Source organism: Centropristis striata, chromosome 2, assembly GCF_030273125.1.
Source record: "Centropristis striata isolate RG_2023a ecotype Rhode Island chromosome 2, C.striata_1.0, whole genome shotgun sequence".
Lineage (NCBI taxonomy): Eukaryota > Metazoa > Chordata > Actinopteri > Perciformes > Serranidae > Centropristis > Centropristis striata.
In genome coordinates this window covers 3,714,212-3,739,161 of record NC_081518.1, presented here as the reverse complement: position 1 = coordinate 3,739,161, position 24,950 = coordinate 3,714,212, and the positions used below count along the sequence as shown (strand labels likewise).

The 24,950-nt window shown below is 36.6% G+C and overlaps 1 protein-coding gene across 2 annotated transcripts in view; it reads left to right on the top strand.

The window, feature by feature from the left end:
• Positions 1-674: 674 nt before the first annotated feature.
• The window catches only part of galnt18b (UDP-N-acetyl-alpha-D-galactosamine:polypeptide N-acetylgalactosaminyltransferase 18b), a 161,138-nt gene continuing 136,862 nt past the window's right edge, over positions 675-24,950 (top strand). For both annotated transcript variants that reach the window (XM_059347891.1, XM_059347889.1), the window contains exon 1: positions 675-1,344. In XM_059347891.1, coding sequence (XP_059203874.1) covers positions 1,107-1,344 — 238 coding nt within the window. In that variant the 5' untranslated portion in view covers positions 675-1,106. The remainder of the gene's footprint in view (positions 1,345-24,950) is intronic.

The following is a 24,950-nucleotide window of genomic DNA, read 5'->3' as shown; positions in this document are numbered from 1 at the left end:
ACAAAAAGACATATAACAACCTCAAAGAAACACAAACTAACTACAAACTGGAAAAAACAGACACAAAGAGACACAAAATCACTCCAAAGAGACACAATGCAACTGCAAAGAAACACAATATAACTATAAAAGGGTGAAACAACCTCAAAGAGACACAAAATGTCACACAGAAATTTCAACAGAGAGATAAAACCACAAAAAATTTGGCAAAACCTCTTATCTTCTCCTATGTAAAGGGTGTGTGTGTGTGTGTGTGTGTATGTGTGTGTGTGTGGCTGCAGGTTTCCTGCTCCGTGTGTGTGCAGTGTGTGTGCCCTTTGAGCAGGTCTGCAGTAATGACTTGTATGTTTCTCTGCTCTGCTCTAATTACAGCAGCTGTAAGATGAGTCTGCATCCTCCTGGATCTCCTCACGGTGACCTGGACCAGAGCCAGACCTCCAACACAACATGACCCCACCACACCTTCATTCCTCACCGAGACCCCGGTGTCTCTATCTCGTGGCTTCATCCGGTATTGCAGCAAAAAAAAAACCCTCATATTATAACTCTAAAAGTGTTTTTTCTAGTGGTGCGTGAAAGCAGAAGAGACAGGGAGTCAGGTGATGAGAGCATCACACAGCAGAGGAGCAGTTTAAGGTCGGCGTGGAGGGAAATATGTCGCTGTTTGGACAGAAATAGGTTGTAAGACTTTGTGTCCTGCTCCATGGAAATAGTCCGGTCAGATCCACTTTCACAGCGAATCAGTGCGCAGCGGGGACGCGTGCAGCGCGGAGGCTGTCAGTCCTCACCGTCCCTCCCATTGGCTGCAGCAGGATGCTCCGCGTCTCTCCTGTTTCCTTGATCCTCACATGCAACCGGAGCCGTCGGAGGTTCGCAGTGGAGCGGGAGAAGGAGCCTTCACCTGTAGATATTTTTGCATTAACGTGCGTTTCACCCGCGCCCAAAAACAAACGCCACTTTGCGAAGTAAAAAGGCTGCGCGCTCCGGATACCGCATCGCTGCACAGCCGCTGGAAATAACTTCATTATTCCAGTTTTTTTGCGGGCGGCTGTCGCCCTGTCCTCCGGTTTGACGGGATCCTGCAAGCTGCATGGAGGGATGTGGGCATGGCTTGCACCAGGAGAACCAAAACTTTGGTGTCCACATGCGTGATACTGAGCGGCATGACTAACATTGTTTGCCTGCTCTATGTCGGATGGGTTACTAATTACATCGCCAATATTTACATCAAAGTTCCCATGCCTTTACCGGAGAGAAAGTTGGAGGGGGACAAAAGAGGAGACACTCTCCGGATCATGGAGAGGCTGGACCGGCTGGAGAATGTGGTCAACCAGCACATACAAGGTAAAACCTCCTGCACCGCTCCACCTGCACCTACACCACCAGGGCTCCGGTAGAAATAAAGTTTCAATAGGCGAATAGCTTCACTTTTAGTGTGAATCCACAGCCAGGTGTGTTTGCATTGTCTGTTTTTGGAAATTAATACTGTGGAAACTTCTTGTGTCCCTTAGTATTTAGGTTATTATGAGGGTGTGACTGTAAGAAAAGCTGCATGTCATTGAGGCTTTAAAAATGACACTATACAAGAGATGCATACTCATTTACAACAAGTATGCTGCAATATAAGTACATCAGTGCCATAAATAGATGCAAATTTCATTAAAAAATATGCATCTTTTCTCTCCTGCTTTGCAGACAGAAATAATCTCATATCTCATTCATTTATACTGTTAAATACATGATTTTTTCCCCTTAAATCAAACAATTTTCTCTTATATCTTTCTCATATATATGTATATTGTCTTCTATGTAGAGCTATTTATGAATTTAGATTGTTTTGGTGTGCTTTGCCGAGATGTCCACTGTAGAGATTTCTCAAACCTGATGACATTTTCTGGAAAAAGACATTGCTGTTGAGTGTTTCAACTGCTTTTGCACTTTCAGCACCACAAGCTGAGTGCTATATAGTTATTTTATATTCAAGAGAATGCAGACATCTCTACGGGTGGTTTCTCCAACACTCAGCAACTCAGAACCAAAACAATGTAGATTAATAAACGGAAGCACAGGTAAGAGAAAAAATAGACCCAACATGAAGCCGCTCATATCTTGAGCTGCACTCCACCTGGAGATATAGTGTCATACAGCATTATGCATCCTTATTGAGAGCCAGAATGCAATAAAGTGGCACCAGTGGGAAAAAAAATCTCCATTAAAATACCTGTACAACACAGTGTGTTGCTCAGATTCCTCCCTGGAGTCTGGTTATGACTCGGGATAAGTTGCTAAGATAATTGTCCATTCATCCTTCAGTTGACTGTTTCAAAGTTAACTCGGTTAACTCGGCTCCTTGTTCCGTACTTTTAGGAATGTCTGGAATCCCTTTTTCTCAAATTCCTTCCAGCCTCGTCTCCACTCGGGGTGTACAGCTACTTTACACTTGATCACACACAGTTAATTTCTTTCCCCTCTGTGTCTTTAAAAGAGCTATTCTCGTCATCACAGGGGGGCTCGTTTTGGGCAGGTCCCAATCTGAAATGGCACAGAGCTGCTGCAGAAGTGAAATGCAGACAGAAATCTACTCATGCTGCTTTGAGCAATAAGAGCTCTGTGCTAAGCTCGGGTAAACATTCCTCCTGGAGGCAGGTCTCCATTTCAGCTTGGCACCCATAGGCGTCTGCAGGGTGGAGCCTTGTTCAGGTGACTTAGCACCAAAGTATAACTGTTACTCTGACAGAAAAATGATCATTTCATGCTAGATTTGTGCTTAAAACATCAGCGTGTCTGGGAACATTTCTCCACTTAAAGCCAGCATCTAATTATTTTAAAAAAAAAGGTTACTCGTAAAAAAAAAACTGTGCCTGCAGCGCCTCTAAAGATCACTAATTAACATGTGATATCTCTGAAGTTACAGCACTCAGCCGTGAAATATTCCCACACATAACCCCTCGTAAACCACGACTCGTCTTTTATGGTTTTTGTGCGGATTAAACACACAAGATATAGCTTGGTAATTAGTGTGCGTTGGAGGTGCTGGTAGGTGGATGCATCACCTTTAGAGAGAGCCAGAGTAGATGTTTCCTCCTGTTTCGTGTCCTTATGCTAAGCTAAGTGAACAGGTTTCTGGCTGTAGCTTCATATTCACCATAAAGACATGAGAGGAGCTTTAATCCACTCATATATCTTCTATTTCTTAAAATATTACACCCAGAATGTGGCTCATTGTTTTTTAAGGCAGTTTTAAACTAGGTCAGTCATTCTGTAGTTAGTTGAATAGAAAAGTCATGCATATCAAACATTACGGCTGCACAATTTCTGTTATTATTTCGACAGATATTGCAGTTGCAATGTGATGGAGGTAAAAATCATTTTTGCATCATTCTTTTTTTCTTGAAAAATATATTAAAATGATCATGCATGACTTTTTTTTGCAAGGATCACTGCAAAACAAAGATTTTTTCTTAAGTTTGAATATGATTTCAAACCTCTGCAGCACCACAATATTTAATTAAAACTCCTGTTTTTTTACACATATTTACCCATAACAAACGGTGCACGAGTCCATGTTGCGATTTCAATAAAATTTAGATTCATTTTGCAGCTCTAGCAAACATTCTTTTCTTTTTTGTTTTGCCTTTCTGTTTTGAGTGCAAACACAGTCAGCCAGAATCAGCATTTGGTGTGTTGGGCATTGGTACGCACATTAATACCAGTCAATAAAAAGTCTCTCTGCTGGTTATTTAAAGAGTTTAGGAGCACGGCGTCGCTGTTGACAACAGAAGGTGTTTGGGTGAATGCTGCAGCAGCCTGTTGGTGTCATATCGGTGCACATTTGAGACAACAAAACCGCTCCAACAAAATGACCTGTCACTTTAAGTACAAGCCATATTGTCTGGATTTCCCTGATAATTGCTCTGAATGCATCTGCAGCAAGTAGAGACCCATAATGCGAGGCTGTAAGTGGCCAACGGCGTCAACAGTCAGAGAGCTTCGGGCAGAGCCAGAGAGTCATTAGTGCACTTACGACATCTCTAAAAATACATCTTCCTCCTATATCACGTCGGGAGACAAGTGCAGAAATTGTATATTCTGTCTCTTGCATGCACTGGAACACTTAGCGCAGAGACGCCATTCACTCAACCACATGCACTTGGTTTTTTTAGTGCACGATCAGGCTAACATGAGCTCCTCCACCACAGATTACTGCACATGAGAGTGAATGAATGATTTACTGCAGCTGAGTCACTGCGGACAGTCACAGGACATGTCTCTGGTGTCACCGTCACACTCGGGGGGGGCCAGGCAGAAATATTCCACTTCTCCAACTGTGAGATGAAGTTAAGCGGCCTGTTACCAGGACAAAGCGACGTGGCATCTGCACATAAACCGGCTGAGCTCTTTGTTGTATTAAGTACGGTGAGCCGAGGAGAATTTATTGGAAAGTTGGACTGAGCAGGTTCACACACGCCCACCATGAGGGCTGTTCGCTGCGCTCTTTGCCTCTTATTGCACTCACGGCCGCCTGCAGAAGGCCTCGTCAGCTGTTAACTTCAGAACAGAAAGCAATTATTAATACTTAGAGGTTTAAGCATTCACATTACTTAACCCTTTGGAGTTTGGGGCTATTTTGTTGGTTTTTGACTCCTTTTCATTCTGCCTGTATAAACCACTTAAAAATCTTTACCATGATGTGTTGGTATCATTGTTTTCAAGACAACCTCAACTATATGACCTGGTTATTTTTTTCATTTTGACTTACTGGATCAACATTTTGAACACAGAAAAACACAAAATTACAAAAACACACATAAAACATGAAAAACACACCAAAAACATAATAAAAATACAAAAAACACATACAAACACACTCAAAACACACCAAAAACATAATAAAAATACAAAAATACACATAGAAACACACTTAAAACACATCAAAAACATAATAAAAATACAAAAAACACATAGAAACACACTCAAAACACACCAAAAACATAATAAAAATACAAAAAACACATACAAACACATTCAAAACAGACCAAAACATAATAAAAATACAAAAAACACATACAAACACATTCAAAAAAGACCAAAACATAATAAAAATACAAAAAACACACATATAAACCAAAAAGAAATTACAAAAAACACATACAAACACACTCAAAACACACCAAAAACATAATAGAAATTAAAAAAAACACACAAAAATTACAAAAAACACAGATAAAAACACAAAGAAATTATTTTAAAAAAAAAACAGTAAACAGAAAAGATTACATTACAAATGCTAAATGCACAAAGCTTAATTAGAAAAATCTCTGCAAAAAAAGTAAAATCCAAAAGTAAAAAAAAGTAAAAGTCTTAATACACTTGTGTTTTTTGTTTTTTTACCTTTGCTAAAAAAGGGTTGAAGCATTAAATTGGACATGGAAACTTCTGGAAAAGCCAAAACTTTAGAGTTCAGCTGACAGCAGGGAAACATGCTTTGCATACTTGTTGCATAGACAGGGAATCAAGTAATCTAATATATAACATATGCACAGTAACATTGCTGTGCAAACGCTTACAAACTGTAAATATGAACAGAGTTCCTCATATAGTCTTCTTTGATCTTCTTCTTCTTCTATCTACTGGCTGTGTATTTGATGCCCTTGGCGATTAGCTGTGCTTTATAATTGCCCTTGCAGGCGTACAAACTGCAGGATTGGATTGAAGCGTACACGGCTGCAACTAACCATTGTTGTCATTATTTTTTCCACTATTGTCTTGACTAACTGTTTAGTCTGTGAAATGTTAACAATAAGATTTCTCACTCAATCAGAGCACTCTGTGTTTTCCTCTAACTCGTTGTTTTTTGTCTTACTAACAGTCGAAAACCTGAAGATTCAATTTACTGTCATTTGTGAAAAGAAAATCAGCAAATCTTTGCACTTTAACCCAATGGAGTCTTGGGCTATTTTGTTTCCTAAAAATAATAATTTATTTTTTATTTTGACTTACTGGATCAACAGTTTGAACCAAAAAGAAACCAAAACCAACATAAATGTGATCTTGTAATTGTGTGTGATCCTGTCATCAACTCTGGTTTTTATTCTAGTGGGACTCGATTCTATTTGTGTCTTGTGTGTTTAGAGTAACAATTTTGGTCATTTTATAACTTTTCTTTGTCTTTTTTAGTCATTTTGTGTCTTTTTTTGGTCATGTTGTGTCTTTTTGTGTTTTTTTTAGTCGTTTTGTGTCTTTTTTTATTCATTCTGTGTCTTTTTTTTAGTCATTTTGTGTTTTTTTTTGTCATTTTGCATCTTTTTTATGTCATTTTGTGTCTTTTTTTGGTCATTTTGCATCTTTTTTGTGTCATTTCATGTCTTTTTTTGGTCATTTTGTGTCTTTTTAGTCATTTTGTGTCTTTTTTGGTCATTTTGTGTCTTTCTTCAGTCATTTCATGTCTTTTTTTTGGTCATTTTCTGTCTTTTTTTAGTCCTTCAGTCCAACATAAAATGTGATTTTGAAACTTTTTTTTAAACTTTCAAAACACTATCATGCTCAATAAAGAATTTTAAATGTTGCAAATGTGAACAAAGGTGTCAAATCTAACATATAAGAGGGTTCCATCCAGTTCTATCATTTTATACTAAATCTATTTGAGCTTGTCTCCAGTTTTACTTGGTATATCATCATCAAACTGAAACTGGCCTCATGGAGTTTACAGCCAGAACTTTAGAGGTAAATTTACAGTAGGGCTCCACGCTGCTTTGTTTTCTATGATTTGGTGCTTTTGGAGACTCCAGAGGGTTAAAACTCAAACTAGAAATGTTTAGCAACTTAGTTTTATAAATGTCTCAAGCAGTTAATCATCAAATTAGTTCCTGATTCATTTTCTTTCTGTCAACTTATTAATTCATCGATTTAACACAGCAGTGGTTTAATTATTTACAGTTGAAAAGTTTTGTTCTTTTCACAGAGTGTTTGTGTTGAAGTAGGAAGAAAACTGGAAAAGGCAGAAGTCCAAAGTCTCCAGTCACAGTCAGATTTTCTAACACTTGAAAACAGAGCCAAGAGGAGGTGAATAATCCACACAGAAAAAAAAACTGTACAAAGTCTGGCAGAAAAAGTGAAAGCAGCAACACTTAATGTCAAATAACAGTAAACAAGTTATTTTAATAACATAATATACAGTAAATGTCTGTATTTAATATATATCTGTTGAATAACTTTAGGTTTTTGGCAACTTTTTCTGCCAGAATTTTTACCTTATTTTAAAAGAAAAGTTTTATTGTAAGAAAACAGAAAGCTGCCTTAATTTTACATTCAACAATATGATGTGTATTTTTTTAATTTTTTTTTTATACATAGAATTCACTGTAATTTTACATTAACAACCATTAAGCAATTTAATTATATATATATTTTTAAAACTATAAAGGCCTTTTATATTAATTTAGAGATTTCAACATCCATTTCATGGTTAAAATTAGTAATAATAATAATAATAATAATAATAATAATAATAATAATATTTTTAATATTTTTATTTTTTATTAATAATATGGAATTTACACTAAATGTAGAAGAAACAAGACAAATCCCGTAAAAAAAATACAGGTAATTTCTGGAAAAAAATATAAAACTAACTGAATTTCCCCTCTGGGGTAAATGAAGTAATTTTGATTTGATTAGATTTTTTAGTGTAGTTCTCCTCAGACCAACTGAATTATAATCTGCTGAAAGGTTGTGATGGAAATATTATGGACATTTTTGCATGATAACCCTAGAAAAAACTGCCTACCCCAGCTTTAACAAAGCTACATGTGTAATTCTGATAAAAATTATATTAAAGCCTAATCAATATGGCAAGGCAAGTTTATTTGTATAGCACAATTCAACACAAGGTAATTCAAAGTGCTTTACATAAACATTAAAAACAGCAAGACACAATTGAAAACAGTCAATTAAAACAGGGAAATGGAAATAAAAGTAAGGGCATGTATCAGTTTACAGATATTATCAGACAATATCGGTCTACCAGGCTCTCAATCATATTTCCAGTGCAGGGTGTATATTATAAGCATCTTGGCAAACATGGTAAAATATGTGCAGTCAGTAGACATGCTGTTTTATTTGGATGTTGTTGATGAAAAAGCAGCGTGCCTCATGTCTCGCTCTGACCTCTGAGGATGTGTATTAGCAGCGTGCAGTCAGATCGGAGCGGCCACGAGGCCTGCGAGAGGCTCTCATTAACACACTGCTGATTTAGCTGCAAATGATAGCGACAGTTCCCAAGATGGCTCGGAGCTAATCCACCCGTCAAGTCATTGGAGAAACTCAGTAAATCAGCGTTTCCGTCGACGCGCAGAGGACGCTTAGTTTTGGATATTTATCTGATGTGACTCTTCCACAGCGGCAATGAGTGCAGCTGTAGCATAAAATCAGTGAAATTTAATAGCACGTGTGGGTTCATGGCTGTGTGCAGTGCAGGTGTTTGTGTGCATGCTGGTGCATGCAGGCTGTGGTATGCAGCGAGGGAAAGCACAAGTTACTCACACGACCATTTCCTCTGGAAGGGATCGGTCCTCAGGGAAGGAACACTTAAAGGACTCTTTACATAGTTTTAGAAGACGGCATCCCTGTTTCTTATAGAATGAATGTCCATTTGTCTAATAATATTTTTTATTATATATATATATATATATATATATATACATACACAGTAAGGTTTAGGGCTGGGCGATATGGACCAAAAGTCATATCCCGATATATTTAAGCTGAATATCCATATACAATATATATCCCGATATTTCGCAAAGTGAGAGCAAATGCAAGGGAGAAGGAACAGTTAAAAGACTCTTTTTATATAGTTTTAGAAGAAGGCATCCGTGTTTCTTATAGAGTGTGTGTGTATATATATATATATATATATATATATATATATATAGTAAGGTGTAGGGCTTGGCGATATGGACCGAAAGTCATATCCCGATATATTTAGGCTTTTAGAAGAAGGCATCCTTGTTTCTTATAGAATGAATCTCCAATTTTCTAATATTATTTTTTCTTTTCCCTGTGGTATTTTATATATATATATATATATATATATATATATATATATATATATATATATATACGGTAAGGTGTAGGGCTGGGCGATATGGACCAAAAGTCATATCCCAATATATTTAGGCTGAATATCGATATACGATATATATCCTGATATTTTTTTCGCAAAGTGAGAACAAATGTTCAGTTAAAGTCAAATATGACATGTCACATGTTTTTTTTTTAAAATAAAAGCTCCATAAAGTGCACATTTACATATAAAAATATATGAATTAAAATAGCCTTTGAAGTAAAATAGGTCAATCTTTTTCTGAAATAAATATATTTATATGAGAAAAGAATTACGAAAATTACAAAAGAACCAAATGTGACAAATACTAGTAAAGGCAGCATTTAAATATAAAAGAACATTTTTTTTTAACTATATCGATATATGCGATATGGTCTAATTCCATATCACATTTAAAAATATATCGATATATTTTTTATATCGATATATCGCCCAGCCCTACAGTAAGGTGTACTGAAGACATTAAAAATGACAGAAATAGGGAAAAATCCCTGTTTTTTAAATAGGCTTCATGTGCAGTGAGACAGTATTTTCTCTCTGCGTTGATCAGGATGTAACTTCCTCTGCAACACATTTTAATTTGGCAACTTCAGAGCTCATGTTCTTTTTTTTTTTCAGATTATTTTTTCTCACAGATGCAACATGATGGTAGATTTATTTATAGGTGATGATGATAACTTGTAATTTTTCTCTCAAATGTAAAAATATAAAGCATTATGTTTGCATCTTATGTGATGTTTTGCGAAAGGAAAAAACGAAGCCCGCCCTTCTCTGAGTGGTTAATTGATTGGGTCTGAGTCCTTCAGTGGCGTGATCCAATCAGTCAGGAGTCGAGTGTTAGTGAGCGTGAACTGAGTGGCTCATTAAGGTGAACGAGGGCCAGGTGTGCTGCAGGTGATCGGGGAGCAGCAGGAGCAGCAGGAGCAGCAGGAGCAGCTGAGGAGGAGGAGGAGGAGGAGGAGGAGGAGGAGAAGGAGGCTGTGGGCACAGTGAAGAACCTCAAGCTGCCACGTAATCATTTCCAAGAAATGTAGATTTTTCAGAAATATATATGCGCTCCAGGCAGCAGCTCTTTAGGAGGAAAAAAAACTATATGGCAACTTTCTTTCTTTCCTGAATTTATTCACAAACTTTGAGACAATATTATAGACGGACTAATACAGGATATTTGAGAACAAGACAAATACTAATTAGGCATTAATAATGAACTGTTAACCAGCAGTGATAATTTGACTGATTAATACTGTCAGTTAAACAGTTTTAAATATATATATATATATGTATATATATATATTGTTACCGGGATGTCGGCCATATTGGAAGTACTGGGATGTAAACAAACAATGAACAGCACGCTGAATGTTCATTTGAAGCAGGATTTAAAATGTCTAAACTACTAAAAAGCCCAGAAGAACGTGCGTAAACGGCTCGACTTTACAGAGAATGACTAGGACAGCGGGAGAAACAACCATATTTACCTACAGTACTAACTCGTGTGGACAAACTTCAAATACAGGTGTTGTGTGGAAATCTGTTACCCGTCAAATGATGTTTCCTGAATGGTGTTCTCCGTAGCATCACCTCCACAGTTGGAGTTAGGACTTTAGTTTAAGGTTAGGTCTTGTAGAGAGAACTGTTTGGGGTTAAGGTGAACTTGGGGTCATGTTAACAACTTAAAGGAGGACTGGTTGGGGTCAGGGGTCAGGTTGGGTGCAAAAAAAAAGACACAAAATTACAAAAAAGACACAAAATGACTAAAAAAAGACACGAAATGACCAAAAAAGCCAGAGAAAGGAGGACTGGTTGGGGGCAGGGGTCAGGTTGGGTGCCAAAAAAAAGACACAAAAAAAGCTAAATTCCTTAAAAAAAGGACACAAAATTACAAAAAAAGGACAAAAAATGACCAAAAAAGGACACTAAATTACTAAAAAGACACAAAATTACTAAAAAAAGACACAAAATGACCAAAAAAGACAGGAGGACTGGTTGGGGTCAGGGGTCAGGTTGGTGCAGGTTAAGGTAAGGGGGACACATATCGACGGGGGAACAGACTTTGACATAACAACAGTAAGACACCCGGCTTATAAAAGAGGCCGGCTTTTATTTAATAAAAATTGTTTTTACACCCGGTTACTAAATGAGGCCGGTCATTAATAGGGGCCAGGCTTTAAATTGAGGAAATACGGTATATATCGATATATCTTTTATTCTGATATATTGCCCAGCCCTAAAGGCTTTATGGTCTACTTCTTACGACTCGGTGGGGCAGCAGGCTGCTGGGCAGAGACATCTTCCTCTACAGGACAGAGATGAAGAGACGGCGGTGTCTTCTGTCCAAACTGAAGCTGTAAACACGGCCGGGCCGCTGCCCTTAACAAGCTGCTGACCCGGAGCAGGAGGTCGACTCCTCGACGTGTTTCCTCAGGCCGGTCACTCTAGCGAGGCTGTATCTCTGCAGCATCAGCACCATGTGAGCAGGAGGAGTCTCTCCATCAACACGCTGCCAACCGGAGATTTATTCTCATCTCATTCATCTGAAATACATGTTTGATGCTTCCATATCTCAACAACAACAACAACACTTCAGTGAAGGTTAGATTGGGGAGCTTATTTAGCCACAGGCTACGGAGAATGACAGCTTCACTAGTTCTGACTGGAGAGACGGAGCTGTTTGTGATGCTAGATTTGATTTCAGTTATTTTTTCAGATTTTATGTCTCTATCATTTGTCTATCTGCTGTTATTGCGACGTCATGGTGATTCAATCTATTGACTTGCAAATGTTTTTGTAAAATTGTAATGTATTTTTTCAGTCACAACAACATTGAAAATATATTTACAAACTGGCATTGATAGTATACATGGAAATAAGGTAAATTAAACCATTTAGGCCTAAAACGCCTGTAAAAAATGCCTGTAAAACCTCTGGGCGATTTTAAAATCAGCCCCTAAAACCTGAAGTTTTTCTGTAAATTCAACAGAAGTGTCAACGCTTCCTACTAAATAATAGATTTTTCAGCCTCTGTAGCAGATGGAATATAAGTATTTGAGAGCTTATAGCTGTGGTTTTCATGAGAAGTTGAGTTTATTTGTCCAAACCTTCAATAAAGTTTTTTTTTTAAATCAACGTGTTGCATTGTGACACTCCCACATATATTCTGATGCATTTCATTGGCCAAGAGATAGGTGGAAAAAACTACAAATACTACAAAACGACGTATCCGCTTTGCTGACTTTAATGGTAGAATAACGCAACAGCGCCCCCGGTTTTAATGGTAGAAATTTGGTAATGCTTTCCCGCCTTAATTGGGTTAAGTGAAATTAATATAAAGATGAATTACATACATATATGCATAGATCAACATGGTTTCACAGGAATCCGTGAAATAGCCACGGATTTGCTTAACTCACGGGATTAAGGCACGACATATGACTGTCATTAACTTGCATTGTAGCGAAATCCGTGTCAGTTTCACGGAAATTTGAGTGATTCCGTGGCTATTCCACGGATTTTGAGTTAAGCAAATCAATACCATAGGGGGGAAAAAAGAATATTAGAAAAAAGGACATTCATTCTATAAGAAACAAGGATACCTTCTTCTAAAACTGTATAAAAATCTGTAACAACCTAATATCATCTATTATTGGCTGATTCGCTGATTTATGAGTTTGGCTCCATTGTCAAGAGATGATTTGCTTAAATAACAAACATTTGTTGAGAGAATATTTGTGTCTTGCTAGCTTGGCAGGATTTCATGAGTTATTCAGAAGGCAGCCAGGTGGGACTCCGTACACGTTCACAGAGACAGAATGCAAATCTGAGTGCTTTTAATAGAGCAGCACCCTTCAAGGTTCTAGTGAATTCATCAGTGAACAGAGATTGTGCTTATCAGGCCCGGGCATCTGTTGAAATAGAGTAAAGAGGAGAGGCTCTACTGTTCCTCATAACTGATAAATAAGAAATAAATGTTACCATGGCCTCTATAAACATTCTGCTGTAGATTTATGGCGAGTCTGATTCATCTGTCAGCACTCGCAGTTTGCAGCCTGTAGGCAGCGATGCAGACGGAGAGAGAGTCTGGGCTGAGGAGTGGGAATAGAAAACGGGGAGATATTCTGGGTGGTAATTCCAATAAATCGAGAAGTTATTGAAATACTGGGATATGAATGCACTGGAGAACGTTTGGTAATGAAAACAATTAATTATTCCGACTCCAGAGGGCGAAGTCATCGCGAAGAGAATAAATTAGACGTGTAAAAGCCTCTTACAAGAGTGTCGATTCAAAGGTCGTCCCCTGACACTTTCTTACTAAATAGATCAGTTCACTATTGCAAATGTTCTCACTCTGGGTTTTTTTTTCCTCCCCCCTTTGATTTTCTGCAGCCACGGCGTAAAAAATAAAAACCGAAGTGGTTTAAAGCTGTGATTTTATGAGATTTACATCACAGCTCTAGCTGACAACAGGCCGTTTATCTGTTTTCACTGATTCACGCTGATGTACTGAGGTGAACTTTGCTGCTCCGAGTCGCTTAAAGAAACACTATAAATGTTCTCGGAATAAATTTACTGCTGCATTCAATAACTTCTGACCAGGCGGCAACCTCCGGGTCTGAGCAGGGAGGCAAACCATGAAGTGCCTTTTTTATTTATTTTTTTATATTATCTTTTTTTTATTTACTTAGTTATTTTATTCATTCTTATTTATTTATTTTCTCTCTTTCTTTCCTCTTCCCTCCTCGCGTTAGTGCTTCTTGCTTTGTTTGCCTATTCATTTCCATTGTGCATTATACATATAAGTGAGCCATGTTATATATATTTATATATATGTTGTAGCATCTGCCTCTCATCCACATACATACACACACACACACACACCTGTGATGCCTCTGTGCAAATCGTTGTTCATTTATGTTTTTCTTTGTTGTTGTTTGCGCTGTATGTCTGCTGTCTCTACTTGTGGTCCACATGGTGAAGTGTATTTGTCCCTCATGTCACCTTGTTTCTTACGTCATTTCACCATTTAAAAAAAAAAAAAAAAAAAGTGCCTTAAAGGAACACTCCACCGTTTTTTCATATTAAAACATGTTATTCGGGTAAGTAAGACGAGTTGATACAGACCTCTTGCGTCTCAATGCGTGCACTCAATCGCCCTGGCGCGCGGAGCTACTTGGCTAGCACTTAGCTTAGCCCAGTTCATTCATTAGGATCCACACAGATGGACAGTTAGAAGCGACCAAACTCCTCCACGTTTTCCCTATTTAAATACAGCTACACGAGTAGTTAAACGACCAAGTATGGTGACACAAAATAAAACGTGGCACTTTTCGAAGCGGATAAAAAGGATAACTATAATGTATGGCGGAATAGCACTTGGGAGCACTTCGACTCGGCGCAGTAATATCATCACTCCTGAGGGGAGTGAGAGGGAGCGGAAGTGATGATATTACTGCGCCGAGTCGAAGTGTTAAGTATTAAGACACAACACAACACAATGTTCAAATACAACACTAAAGAGATAAAATAGTGAAGCTAAATTGAGTTTGAAGTTGGTAGGTGCATGATTGAGTGGATCGATCTATCTATCTATCTATCTATCTATCTATCTATCTATCTATCTATCTATCTATCTATCTATCTATCTATCTATCTATCTATCTATCTGAAAAATTCTCTCCATTTCACTTATAATTTCAGGCCAAGATCCAGTTTTCTGAGGTTAGTAACGTACATTTAGTTTTTGTTTTTTGCCAAAACTAACATCCAGTTAAAGCTAACATGAATTAGCAGTGACTTCTCTCCGTCAGGTTGTAGTCAGTGATCAGATCCCTCTCGCTCACGGGCCACAAACCAACTGGTGACGTCACGGTGACTAGGTCTATTATTGATATATATTTAAATACAGTCTTCAGTCGGAGAAAACTCCAGTCCAGGCAGCAGCAGAAAGGACAAATGGAAGTGCTTCGTTGCTTTGTTGCTTCATGCTTTCTAGATCTGCAGTCGTTGTTTTGGTCTTGTTTTTCTCTCTCCTCCTCTCCACTTTCTTTCTCATATTTAATGGCACTAAGTGAGGAAGCGTGCTCTGGTTCAAACACACCCATGCCATTATGTACAAAGTGCTTTCATCTGCTGTATGAACAAGTGTAGGCTGTCTCTTTTTTTTCTCCTGACTGAGTTAAAACCACTTCTGACGCACCGATCTAATCTTCTAGCACACATTTTTACATCCGTCGTGGCGCTTTTGATCGCAGAAGTTGTTTGCTTCTTTTGTGAGCTGCAGATAGACGATTATTCAAATATGCAAATGAGCCAGGAAGCAAAGTCACAAACAATAAGTAGTATTAGTGTTGATCCTGAGTAGTTTGATCCCAATGCCAGTCTCAAATTACCCCCAAGATTAAAAGCCAATTTTGATTTAAGAGGTAGAATTTAGTGAATAGTTGTGTTTTTGGAGTCTTGGGCTGGTTTGTCCATTTGTTTAAATACTTTTCATTCTGTGTAACATGCATATTTAACATATTTGGGTCAATGACGTGATCTAATGCAGTGTCAGTTGGTGTAACCATTAAAAAAAAATTCCCATAAAATCTGATTATAAACAGGGAAATAAATGTGAACTAAAATGAGAAAAAATACAATCCACATTTACATTGTAACACTATGGTATGTAACTTGTAAACTTTGTTTCTTTTGGGTTCAAAATTTTGATTAAGTAAGTCAAAGTTAAAGATTAATTATCAGGACATCTGGGTGAGGTTGCCCTGAAATAACAGATTTTTTAACAGATTTTTTTTTAAAGGACATAATAGCCGAAGATTTCAGAGGGTTAAATATCAGTCTATAATCAATGATTCTGTTAAAATCAGCAGTAGGAGGTACGAGGCTTGCAGCTCTCTCTCTCTCTCTGTCCTTTTCCCCCTACAATAGTGGGAAAAGCAGGCAGTCACCAAGTATAAAAAAAACAACAAGCCTGAAATTAATTTTCCATTGACTGACTAATCATCTTCTTGTTTCATCTTTTTAACTCACAGTCCAAGTAAAGTGAGGAAAACTGAGCCCCCTATCTTAGCAGTCACGATGCTGAATACACTTTAAAAATAGCTTCACGTTTAACTGTCTGTAACCTGTGCTGTATATTAAAAATTCATACTTCTCAAGTCTTTTAAAGGACACAAAGAAAAGTTTTATATTTGGAGTTCAGTATGGAAATAAAGCTTCACATGCAGCCAATCTTTTAACCCTCTTGAGTCAGTGAAGTCATGAGCGCATTACTTCTTTATGACCTCACGACGTAAAAAACGTGGCGACGCCGTCACCTTCCCTCTAAAGTTCTGGCTTGAAACTTCAGTTTTGTTTAATGATGATAAACCCAAGTAAAACAGAGATAAGGTCAGATATATTTAGTATAAAAATATAAACATTATATGTTATATTTGCAAACTGTAAACACATTTGCAACATTTAAAACTCATTGAGCGTTATTTTTTTGAAAGGGGAAAAAAAACATAATTTTCAAAATCAGATTTTAACGTTTTTTGGTTACTTTTGGGTTCAAAATGTTAATCCAGTAAGTAAAAAAAGTGAAAAAATAATTATCAGGTTACGTAAATGAGATTGTGCAAAAAAAATAAAGTATGAAAGCAATGTTAAATATGCATGTAACACATTTTTTCCCCAAGTGGCAGAATGAAAAGTATTTAAAAAATGGACAAAATAGCCCAAGACTCCAATTTTAAAAAACCACAACAATAAATTGACTAAATTCTACCTCTTAAATGTGCCTCCATGAAGAGAAACATGTTGTTCCTTCCCTCTATAAGACATGGAGTTCATCCGTCAGCTGGTGCTGATGTGGGTTATGATGGGGGAGGGTGGAGATGGATTACAGGGTGAGACTGGATGAGACAGAAGTGAATTATCGTGGCCTCGGAGCCAGATTCATCAACACTAACTATAATTGAGATCTTCTATCAAAATACATTTTCCCAACCTTCACTCATCATTAATCAATCGCTGATAGAGAAGAAACTCTGCCACCGAGGATTGCATTTAAAATCCAAAAGGCTGCTGACGCGGGACTTTCCAAAGCTCAGATGTCCGAGCATCCTTGAACGCACCACCGACGTGGATTTTAATCTCTCTGGTTTATCCCACTGAAGCTCAGTATTACTCAGGGTCCTTCTGTGATTTGTAGTAATTGCAGAGGTTGTTCTGTGTGTTCCATCCTGAGTAAATCTGCCCAGTTTGTAATCAGTAAAATAAAAATTTAACAGGACAGGATTTATGTCTCCAGAGGAGGTTGGCTGGTTTTAATATTACATGGACTGAACAGTGATTTTAAGCCTGTTTATGCATGTCTTTGATATTTTTCTTGCTCTAACCCACTAAATTATTACAGTTTTCAATATTTTTTATTACTTTTTTCCTACAGTGAATTTGTTGGTTTTGTCACAGACCAACAGCCAGCGGAGGCGCTATGATTCTGAATCTGTAATCATTAGCCAAGTTTCCATTCAAGTATAGTGCAAATTTGAAAATCTGCAGAAGAAAATGCATAATAATGAGTGTTATGGGAAGCAGTTTGCTCATCAAAATAATATATTTTGCACTTTGTTGCCTTTTGCTTTTGTCAGTCCATCAACTCTTTAACTTCTGCCAAGCGTAAAAAACTTTATTTCAATATTTTGATACATTTCCTGCTCTTCTGATGATGTTTTTTGCACAGATTAAACATGCTCAGGCAGGTAAAAACTTCCACCCACTTACAGAGATCCAAGTTTCTCTTCCTCACCACAGGCTTCACTTTATACAACTGCAACATTTGTACTTATTCATCACAGACCGAGACATTTTTCATGCAAATTTGGTGCCCACAAATGACTTTAAACTGCAGGAATTTAAGTAACTGCAGAAAAAAAGTTGGCTGGTTTTACTTTTACATGGACTGAACAGTGATTTTAAGCCTGTTTATGCATGTCTTTGATGTGTTTTTTTTTTTTGCTCTACCCCACTAAATTATTACAGTTTTCAATATATTACATTTTTCTACAGTGAGTTTGTTGGTTTTCTCACAGACCAACAACCAGCGGAGGCGCTATGTTTCTGTATCTGTAAACATTAGCCAAGTTTCCATTAAAATATAGTGCAAATTTGAAAATCTGCAGGAGAAAATGCATAATCATGAGTGTTATGGGAAGCAGTTTAATCATCAAAATAAACAGTGTTTGGCACTGAATCTCTAGTAAGGTGCCATTAAACCACTGCAGAACAAGAGCGGCCAACAAGATGATCGCTAGTTAAAAGACGCAATCAAAACTCAAAGAAATAAATATGATTAAAATATGGCATTTCTGTCTTTTCCTCGCTCCTGACAGATGTGATGATTTCCTCTGCTGCTATTTTCCACTTTCCAGAGGAGTTATTCACTTTCACTCAGTCTGTTGAACACTATGTTGCACTTTGTTGCCTTTTGCTTTTATCAGTCCATCAACTCTTCAACCTCTACCAAGTGTAAAAACTTTATTGCAATATTTTGATACATTTTCTGCGCTTCTGATTATGTTTTTTTGCTCAGATTAAAAATGCTCAGACAGATAAAAACTTCCATCCAGGTCTCTCTTCCTCACCACAGGCTTCACTTTACAACTGCAACATTTGTACTTATTTATCACAGACAGACATTTTTCATGCAAATTTGGCCACAGGAGGCGCTGTGGTTCTGAATCTGTAGACATTAAAGTTTCCATTCAAAATAAGTGCAAATTTCCAGAAAAATCCAGAAAATTTGCAGGAGAAAATGCATATTAATCTGTGTTTGTTCACAGAGATCCAGGTCTATCTTCCTCACCACACAACACTTATTCATTATAGACTAAAGAGATTTTTCATGCAAATTTGGTGCCCAAAAATGACTTGAAACTGCAGGAATGTAAGTAACTCCAGAAAAAAGGTTGGATGATTCTAATATTAAATGGACTGAACAACCTTTTTAATACATATCCTTGATTTTCTTTTGCTCTACCGCACTAAATTATTACAGTTTTCAATATATTACTTTTTTCTGCAGTGAATTTGTTGGTTTTCTCACAGACCAACAGCCACAGGAGGCACTATGATTCTGAATCTGTAGACATTAAAGTTTCCATTCAAGTATAGTGCAAATTTGAGAATCTGTAGGAGAAAATGCATATTAATCTGTGTTTGTTCACAGAGATCGAGGTCTCTCTTCTTCGCTACAGGCTTCACTTTTATACAACTGCAACACTTATTCATCACAGACTAAGACATTTTTCACGCCAACTTGGCGCCCACAAATGACCTCAGGAATTTAAGTAACTCCAAAAAAAAGGTTGGCTGACTTTAATATGTATTCATGTATGTCTTTGGTATTATTATTTTTTGCTCTATCCCACTAAATTATTAAAGTTTTCAATATATTACTTTTTTCTGTAGTGAATTTGTTGGTTTTCTCACAGACCAACAGCCACAGGAGGTGCTATGCTTCTGTATCTGTTAAGATTAGCCAAGTTTCCATTCAATTATAGTGCAAAATTTGAAAATCTGCAGGAGAAAATGCATATTAATCTGTGTTTGTTCAGAGAGATCGAGGTCTCTCTTCTTCACTGCAGGCTTCACTTTTATACAACTGCAAAACTTGTACTTGTTCATCACAGACTAAGACATTTTTCACGCAAACTTGGCGCCCACAAATGACTTGAAACTTCAGTAATTTAAGTAACTCCATAAAAAAAAATAATGGCATCAAAAATTACAATATTTCAGAGCTTGTGAAAGGAGGCGTCTCTCTGGGGAGCCGGCGTCTGATCCAGGGGGAGCCCCGCTCCCCGGAGCTCCCCGGATCTCAAACCCAAACGCTGGCAGGCAGAGTGAGCTGCAAGTCACAAAAGCGGCGCAGAAGACTAAGTAAATCTTGTTGTTAATCACATAAAGTCCCCAGCTAATTTTATTCAAGTTTGAGTTGGGCTTTGGGCGGATATTGTTGTTAATTAATAACTTTGTGTTTTAGCTTTTCTACTTTCCTTCTAAAAGAAAAAACAATCCATCATGTGTTTAAATGTCAAATCTCTTATTTGCTCACAAGACGATGCCTGAAATATATTATATTATAGTTATATTTAGACATCATGTGTCATATCTTATATGTAATAAAGATGTTCACTTTATGTGGAATCTCATACTAGGAGACAAAAGGTTCATTAATCTACTCTGTGCAAAAGGGTGATTCTCATAGCAAAAATCCAAGAGCATTGAATACATATTTTCTTTGACCCTTTTTATCATATACAATCTAAAGTCACTGTTTAATATGAATTTATAATCTTTTTGAAATTTTTTAATGTATTTTCTGACATTTTTAGAGACACTGTGAGCAAAATTCATTACCGTAACACATTTTTAAATAGAAATAAAAAATGTAAAAAAGTTTTTTTTCTTCTTTGGCGAGCACTTAAATATGCTATATGGGTAGCTGGTATCACCAAAATGTATTTTATTAAAATAAACACATATTTTAATTCAAACAATTCTATCATTACCGTAACATTTAACCATTTTTTCTCGTCAAATTTCATTCAGATTTTGTTCTTTATACATTGTTAAAAAACATTATGTTTGATTATATTCTGTTGAATTATACATTTAAAAAAATGTTTATTTATTTTTATAGAGTTTTATTAAACATTTATTGTGTATAAGTGTCGGGGAAACCACGACATTTTTATCTGGATGCATTACGGTAATGAATTTGTGAATCAAAAATATGTTTAAAAATATTGAAAATATTATTTTAGCACAAAACAATGAATTGTGCCTCATTATGGCTATATTGTTCATTCATATAAAAGTGAAATATATTTAGTTTGATAAAGTATGTATTATAATCTTCACAGACAGAACTTAGACTGGCTTCATGAGAATCACCCAGTAATAGTTGAGTCTTTGATTTAAAGTGAAATTTTACCATTTTTTTCTTCTTCATGTGGCTCTATTCACTAAATGTTCATTCTTTTTCTGTCTGAAAATGAAATAATAGAAGGAGACGAATGCATTTAGACTATTTTTTTCAACCGTTACAGAGAACAAAAGTCAAGACGAAAGATCGAAAAGGATTTGATTAAATATTTGAGTGAAAATGTAAAAAAAGAAAAAGAAAAAAAGGATTATAATACATTTTGAAGAACCTTGCTTCATGAATAAACTGTGGATATAATGTTTTTACAGACAGAAAATCACCTTGATACATCTTACCTAATAAACCACATATAATATAAATGTTTTAAACTATTGTGTAGGTCTTCTGCTATGGTTAGTTTATATGTTTGAACAAAAGCTAGTATCCTATTGATGAAAATATTAGGATTCTTCTTCTGAAGGTCCTCACATAAGCATCTAAAGTGAGATCCACCTCCTGCACTCCTGAAGTTTTTATGACTCTGCTGGGCTTTAAATCACTGAGAAAAACTTTAGATCATGTTCGTGGAATAAAGAGGTTGTAAAAATGTTTTATTCCCCGACTTCTCAAACCACTCAACCTTTTCCTCACAGGATAAAATTTAAGACTGTGCAGTCGCTGTCAAAGAGCATCTTTAGTATCTGTTAAATGTGAGAACAAGTTTTTACATGACTCGGGTGTCCTCTGATGCTCCTGACACTCGGAGCGACACATTCCTCATGGTCACGGCAAACTGAGGAAGCACTTTTATAAAGTCTGTGGTGAAGCATCAGGAGCCGAGTCGCTCTGAAGAACTCGCTTTCTGTGGTGTATAGATGTTTGATTTATAGATGAGACAATTTATCTAATAATTGATTATTTTGTAAACTGGAAATCTACCTGAAACAATTTATAAAAAATGATTTAAACCCGTGTGTGTGTGTGTATATATATATATATATAATTATTATTAGGGCTGCACGATTATGGCCAAAATGATAATCACGATTATTCATCATGTTAGGGAAAACATCTGTATTTTTATTGCACTATTTTTAAACAAACAATAGGAACAGTTTTTAGTGTCCGGTGCTTGTTGTAAACAAACAGAGATCGCTAAGTGAACACCTCCTGCAGCAGCAGCACATACACACTGTACTGCTACAGAGCTAACTGTTAGCCTGTTAGCAACTATTAGCAATTTGTAATTTTATATATATATATATATAATTTATTCTGATATTTTATAGAGAAACAAATAGTATAGAGAACAGTTTTTGTATTCATCAGATAAATCGAAGATTAAAATAATTATTATGTTCCTTCTACAAGTGGGAAGAGGATATGACGTCACAGATGACTAAATGAAACAGATGGTGATTAAAATGACATATTTACTTGTCGTAGATATAAAAAATTGTTGGAAACATTTGGGATAATGTAAATACGCAAAAAAGTTTAATGCAAAAAAGTTGCATATTATACCTTTAATTCACCACATTCACATTCATATTCATTAACTATACAGTACATTTATTTGTGCCAACCAAAATCTGATGGATTCTATTTTAAATTTGTTTCGACATAAAATAAATGAATGTGTACTAAAAGAAGTTCTGATACTGTTGATACATATTCATGAATTTAAAGAAATAACACCTTGTGCAGGAGAGGTAGAAAACCAAAATCTTATACAAAATCTCACATCACATTAAATATGAAGAAGGATTGAAAGCACAAAATAAAATAGGGAAAAAGTAAAACTGCATGCTACTATTTAATTTGTTTCTGAATCCCCCCTTTTGCTTTAAATGAGCACGCCACTGATTTGGTTGGTATTGTGGAGCAGTCGATGCCTGGAGTTCTGCACCAGCATCCCCACTTCCTGTCTTTGTCTCTTCCTGGTGCAAGTGCAAGCCATCAAATATTCACAAATGCCTCCAGAATGCAAATGCTTTGGATAAAAGTAGAACCAATTTATTGTGGGGAGCTTGCTTTGTGTTTGCACTGGGTTGTCTCAGCTGAATTGCACACTGATGAGAACAACAGTCGGTGCATCACGGCTCCACAATCTTTTCTTTACAACACTTTCACTTACCATCTGCAGTCCTCTGAAGACGCTGCGTTTGTTGCTGTCGGGAAAGTATAATGTTTGCACTGTTGCGTTTGTGGTCGGAGGTTAATTTGCGAGTGAATTAGTCATGTTTTCTTGCAGTAAAGAAAGGAGATGATCCATGTTTTTATTTCCTACACTGCAAAAAAGGTGTGTCTAAAAACCAGATAAAAACACTAAATCTGAGGGAAATGATCTTGCTGCATGGACAGATAATTTACCTTGACAAGATTTCTTAAATAAAGATTATTAAATCTAGAAATAAGCATGTTGAACGCTTAAAATAAGAAATTAACTCTTAAAACAAAAGATAAATTAAAGCTGCAAGCAGCGATGAACTGACCCGAGCAGAGTGACCTGATGATTATTTGTTTCTTACCAAGATAAAAAAAACTTAAGATTTAGAAAAAGTTATATCATTTATCTTGTTTTTAAGGGTTCATTTCTTATTTTACATACAATACACAAATTGACCAAAAAAGACACAAAAAGATTAAAAAAAAGACACAAAATTACCAAAAATATATGTAAAAATGACCACTAAAAAGACACAAATTGACAAAAAAAGACACAAAATTACCAAAAAGATAAGATTATTGAATCTAGAAATAAGCATGTTGAATGCTTAAATTAAGAAAACTCTTAAAACAAGATAAATTATCTAACACTTCTAAATCTAAAGTTTTTTTATCTTGGTAAGAAACAAATCATTGTCAGGTCACTCTGCTCGGGTCAGTTCATCGCTGCTTGCAGCTTTTAATTTATCTTGTTTTAAGAGTTCATTTCTTATTTTAAATCTTCAACATGCATATTTCTAGATTTAATATTCAATCTTGTCAAGTGAAATTATCTGTCCATGCAGCAAGATAATTTCCCTCAGATTTAGTGTTTTTATCTGGTTTTTAGACACACCTTTTTTGCAGTGCATGTTGTGCATTAGAAGGTGTTTATATGTTGTCATCAATTGTCATCAAACCCTTTTTTGCAGTGTAATTAACAAATGCAGAAACATAACAACAATAGGTCTTGAGCTTCCAGATCACAGAGTGTTTCATGACACTTTAATGCTGATATTAAAACTAAAACTATGCCTCCATATCCTCTTTTTTACCAAAAGACTGCCCTCTAAAAGGTTTCGGAAAGCTTCTGGATCTTCTGACAGAACATGATAGGGGGATAGCGCCGTCAGGCTGTGCTTTGTCAGTCTGGAACAGAGGGCAGTGGCTGCCATCAGCATCCAGCCAGCAGCCATCCAGGCTGCCTGTTCTGAGGTGCAAACCAACACTGAGCAAAAAAACTGTCTTGTGCTTTTGTGGGGCATCTGCTGTGCGATGATAAGGACCGGGCTGGTGCACTTTTTTGCAACACAGCACAGAGTTTTTGAGCTAATTATGGATCTCATTGTATTGTTGTAGGAATTAATGTTAGATAAAATTCTCCCTCAACCTACACGTCATGACTCACGATAGTGTGAGTACAGAGCAGGATGGTAAAAAAAGAGGCTTCTTTCAAAGTGATGAAAAGCAAAAAAACGCAAGAGCACATCTGCTCCGCTCTGATTACAGAGCTGAAACACAGAGCAACTAAACTTTCATATTCTTCTGTAGTGTGTGCTGTGTGCTGTGCCAGCGCCTGTGAATCAGCAGCCTCGGGTTCAGCACATGGACTCTCTGGACATCGCAGCGATCGCTGTGACTCCACAGGCTGAAATACTGCTTATTGGTGCCTCCTGGGAAGAACATTTACTGTTGGTTGGTGAGTTCATT